We start from the raw sequence: 4,331 nt of genomic DNA, 5'->3' as shown, positions 1-4,331 counted from the left end.
GTTGTTTAAATGAAAGATAATACAGCAGTGTGGTAAACACGTCCCTGATCCAAAACATTTTTGATTTACATTTTAAACTGCACCTCCATGTTTTTACAAAATGGGTTAATGACGGTAAATTACAAAACAAAATAACAAAACCTAATGAAACTAATCAAAGCCATACAAACAGCAGTGAGCGTTTGAACTGCATGTCATTGTGCTATTTGCCTTAGCAGGGTGTCTTTTCCCAGACTCATGCACAGCTGATTGTTGCAGACAGCCAGATGATTTATCTTCTCAGGTGGGGTGAAATCAATCCTCTGCTTGTTGAATATCGGCTTCTCTTCTTCAAGCCTCGCGTTGACAAAGCCTAACGTTGAGAATATAAATGTCTGTATCAGCCAAATATTCCCCACTGCATCTTAGCAAGGAGCTTTAAAAAAACGAAGAGGGCGACCTACCAGAATGGGTTATCCCGATGTTGGTGCTTGACAGGCGGCTGTGCTGCTGCGCACTTTGCCGGATGTTTTGAGAATCCTCGTACTCATCGAGAATTGAAGCCATGGTTAAAAGTGCCTCAGCTCACTTATTGAATGGATTAACAATACAGGACAGGAGCCAACCCTAAAGCAACATGGGGTGGGAAAGAAAACCTGCTAGCAGGTAGCTAGCCAGCTAGCACAAATTTACCCGTTAAAGCTGCAGTAACGTATTTCCTTTCTCCGCGTGTGTCTAAGTTAAGAAACAAAAAAGCACAACAGACGCGTTTATTCTGCAGCATTAACACACGAAGAGAGGAAATTTCAATCATTCGTTTTCTCACACCAGCTAACTTAGCTTCCGCGTACAGAACGCAGGGTAGACCGTGATAATCAGGTGACACATGGAATCATGTGACCACTTTGAATGCAATGCTATCTTGTAAACACCAGGGAGCGTAGTTCGTCCAAAAGTGATTATATTTAGACGCTTAGAAAAAATATAAATAAATCCTGAGCGCTTTTGTCATTTACATGTTGTTCAAGTATCGGATACTTTTCATTTTTAACTTACAGACGGCAAAGAATTTGTATATAATATTTTCTCCTCAATGAATGTCTAATATATATGGGCTTTATTAAAACAAGCTAATCTATATATCTAGCTAATAGAGAGAAAAGCTGAGAGAAAGCTGTTGTTATTCTTCAGTCAGTGGGCGTGTCTATGCAAATCACAACCTGTCTGAGCACAGTAGTTACCCTAAATACGTCCCACCCCGCACATGTTGCTCCTCAGTCGTACTTCTACAGTCAGTCTGGTGGTATGTGTCAGAGAGAGAGGCAACCTACGGTATCTAGTGTCGCTGCGACCGGGACGGAGAAGAGTTTGCATTCAGAGGTTTAATGTTCGGCTCGACATGCCACCTCACATGGATTACTTTTACCACGAGTCCCGAGTCCCATCTGCGTGCGGGCTGACCCGGGAGGATGAGCTCGATCCCGCTGTCATCAGCTGTATGCTGGTCGGAGACGGAGCCGTCGGGAAGACCAGCATGATCATCAGCTACACCTCCAACGGATATCCGACAGAGTACAAGCAGACGGGCTTTGATGTCTTCTCCGGTGAGTGATGATTTTTAGTTTTTAATGACAGCACAGATTTACATTGAGTGGCAAGTTATGTTGGAAGTGGAATGGCACCAGAGTGCACGAGCTGCATGTTCTGATGTTTGAATTGGTTACTGTGTTTACTGTAAATTGACTGACTGATGTGGTTTTTAACAGGTCAGGTCCAAATTGACGGATCTCCTGTCAAAGTTCAGCTTGTGGACACTGCTGGCCAGGTATGGATGCCTTTACACTTGAATCAAGAGTTTCATTTAAGGCTGACACAAAATACCAAATTATCCACTGATGAGACACCCTTTTGAATTTAATGATATGAGCTATGAAAGTACAGACCGTCACATCCTTGCTTAACCCACTGTGTGACTCACTGACAGGATTTCAAACTGAATGTTAATGGCGTATCTTTATTTAGTGACTCAGACTTGGTACTCACTTTGATCGGCATTAACCCTCGCTCTGTCTCCACACAGGAGGAGTTTGACGAATTCCGTGCTATGTCCTACGCCCACACGGATGTCTTCCTCCTGTGCTTCAGCATGGTCAACCCCACCTCGTTTCACAACATCACCAAGAAGTGGGTACCAGAGATCCGTTCTAACAACCCGACTGCTCCCATCATTCTCATAGGGACTCAGTCCGACCTGCTGCTGGACGTAAACGTCCTCATCAACCTGGACCGATCCAACGTCAAGCCGGTTCTGAGCTCCCGGGCCCGGAGCATGGCGGAGAAGATCAGAGCCACGGAGTACATAGAGTGCTCGTCGCTCACGCAGAAGAACTTAAAGGAGGCCTTTGACTCCGCCATCTTCGCTGCCATAAAGAACAAAACGCGTAAAACCAAGAAGAGGAGGTTTTCTGACAGGCGAACCAAAGCGTTCTCCAGGTGTAGCTGGAAGAAGTTCTTCTGCTTCATCTGAACTCCTTGTGATTGTCGACCCTGTGGGTTGTGGACAGAACCTTGTTATTTATTTGATTCTCCTACTTTCACTTCGATCACATATTCAGTATGTGGCCACATAGCACTGTTTCCTTTTTTTTTAAATGATTTGGCTTATTTTCAGTGGGATGCCAAATGGGGAAACAAAAGACACGATTGAGAGCACTGAGCTAACATCAGCAGTGACTACAGAGAGGATTCTGGGTCGTTCTCACATTGACCCGGGACAACAGTATTGTTTACATTACATTTACATTTTTGATTTGGTTCACATAGCCTGCGCCCCCTTGAGAGGATAGGACGGTGTGAGCTGACACTTCAGTGTGGGGAGATGAAGAGATCAAGCTCGGGCAGGCACAGGGAGAGAAAAGAGAAAAGACCAGGTCTTCATGTAAAGCTGTGAATTTGCATGGTGCTCTGCCTTTTAATGTAGGCTTGTGAGAGAGATAGAGAAACGGAAAGTGTCGGGTCTGTGTTTGAGCAGATGGGCGTTAGCCACTTAGCTGCTGTGTTCCCACTGCCTGACTGCACCAGCGATTTATATGAAGCAGCTGTGAGTTCACCTTGCTGTGTGAGCTGCCGCATTCTTACCTGCGTGCAAATCTCCCCAGGGTGGTTTTTCTGTTGCTATTTTCTGTCCTCCCCATTTAAGGTCAGCTGACACTTCTAATCAAGCCGGTGTTTATTTCCTGATTCACAATTGATGAAGAAAACACAGAGGGAGATTTTGTTTGTGACACATCGAGTCGGGCCGAGGAGCTAGTTTGTAAATCTCCTCGTCTTAAGGTGAAAGGTTGCAAGAGACCAGTGACCTTTGGCTTTTTATTCCCCTCTCCTCATCAATCTGCATCTGTGAAAGCTAGCACTGCAGGGATCCTGACTTCCTACCACCAACCATCTTCATCCCGGCTTTCTTATTTGCCTCTTCTTTGTTTTGTTGGCTCAATACGCTGCTTAAATCCTCCCGTGTGTACAGTTAGGGGTTGCTAAACAGCCTATGTGTGAATGCAAGTGTAAGGTAAATACACTTTAAAAAAACAAGCTTGTACCTGTGACAAATGTGTAAGAATGAAAACAACTTACATTTGCACTCCAGTGTTTTGTTATCTGGTGGGTGTAAACTTTTGTATATTTTGTTATGCTTCTCGTGGAAGTCAACTAAATGTTTAAACTGTTCTGTTTGTTAAAAACAGGTCTTATCATCGTGCGTATGTTTATGAAATATCACACGAGGCACAAGTTTTAACAGGATTAATGTACTCTACAGATTTGTTATATTTTGTATCATTACCAAATCACCATTAATCTTAACCACCTTCTGATCTAAAGCTGTGTGTCCTTTACATGGAGTGATGTGATGCCAATAAATGAAGTGAAGCTCATCTATCTTCTGTGTTATGTATATATTTTTTAAAAGTAGTCTGCATTTGCAATTCACAGTTGTTTATGTGGTGTGATGCGAAGGAAAAGTTTGTAAAAAGCCGAAGCACTGCTCTCTGCAGGGTGCCCGAAAGGTCCCCAGGATCACACCGGGTAGTTTTCCTGAACCACCCTCAGCCCAAACATATGATAAACAACCTCTGTGCTCCAGCTGTGCGTCGGCTCGATCAGTTCCAATGCAATCCACATGACTGTTAATGGGTACTGGCAGTGCCATGCTGTGACTGATTGCCACGTCTTGATTAGGCCTTTTTCCAAAATGACACAGGAGAGTGACATTCGGGGGAGAATGACTGAATCAAATGCACTGATTGAGAATAAACACTAGCGGTGGAGCACAGAACATTGATTACAGACTTTAAAGC

At 44.0% G+C, this 4,331-nt stretch overlaps 1 protein-coding gene across 1 annotated transcript; it reads left to right on the top strand.

Annotated features, from left to right (window-relative positions):
• The first annotated feature begins 1,171 nt into the window (after positions 1-1,171).
• LOC102213938 (rho-related GTP-binding protein RhoV-like) lies at positions 1,172-3,912 on the top strand. The gene is made up of 3 exons (XM_005755313.2): positions 1,172-1,583; positions 1,746-1,804; positions 2,060-3,912. The coding sequence occupies exons 1-3, from the start codon at positions 1,244-1,246 to the stop codon at positions 2,504-2,506; spliced, it is 846 nt and encodes a 281-aa protein (XP_005755370.1). The 5' UTR covers positions 1,172-1,243; the 3' UTR covers positions 2,507-3,912.
• The last annotated feature ends 419 nt before the right edge of the window (positions 3,913-4,331 follow it).

The sequence above is a fragment of the Pundamilia nyererei genome, unplaced genomic scaffold (assembly GCF_000239375.1).
Source record: "Pundamilia nyererei isolate P.nyererei 1_Seehausen unplaced genomic scaffold, PunNye1.0 scaffold01189, whole genome shotgun sequence".
Classification (NCBI taxonomy): Eukaryota; Metazoa; Chordata; class Actinopteri; order Cichliformes; family Cichlidae; genus Pundamilia; species Pundamilia nyererei.
Note: the sequence above shows the minus strand (reverse complement) of the source record. Positions and strands in the feature narration are given on the sequence as shown.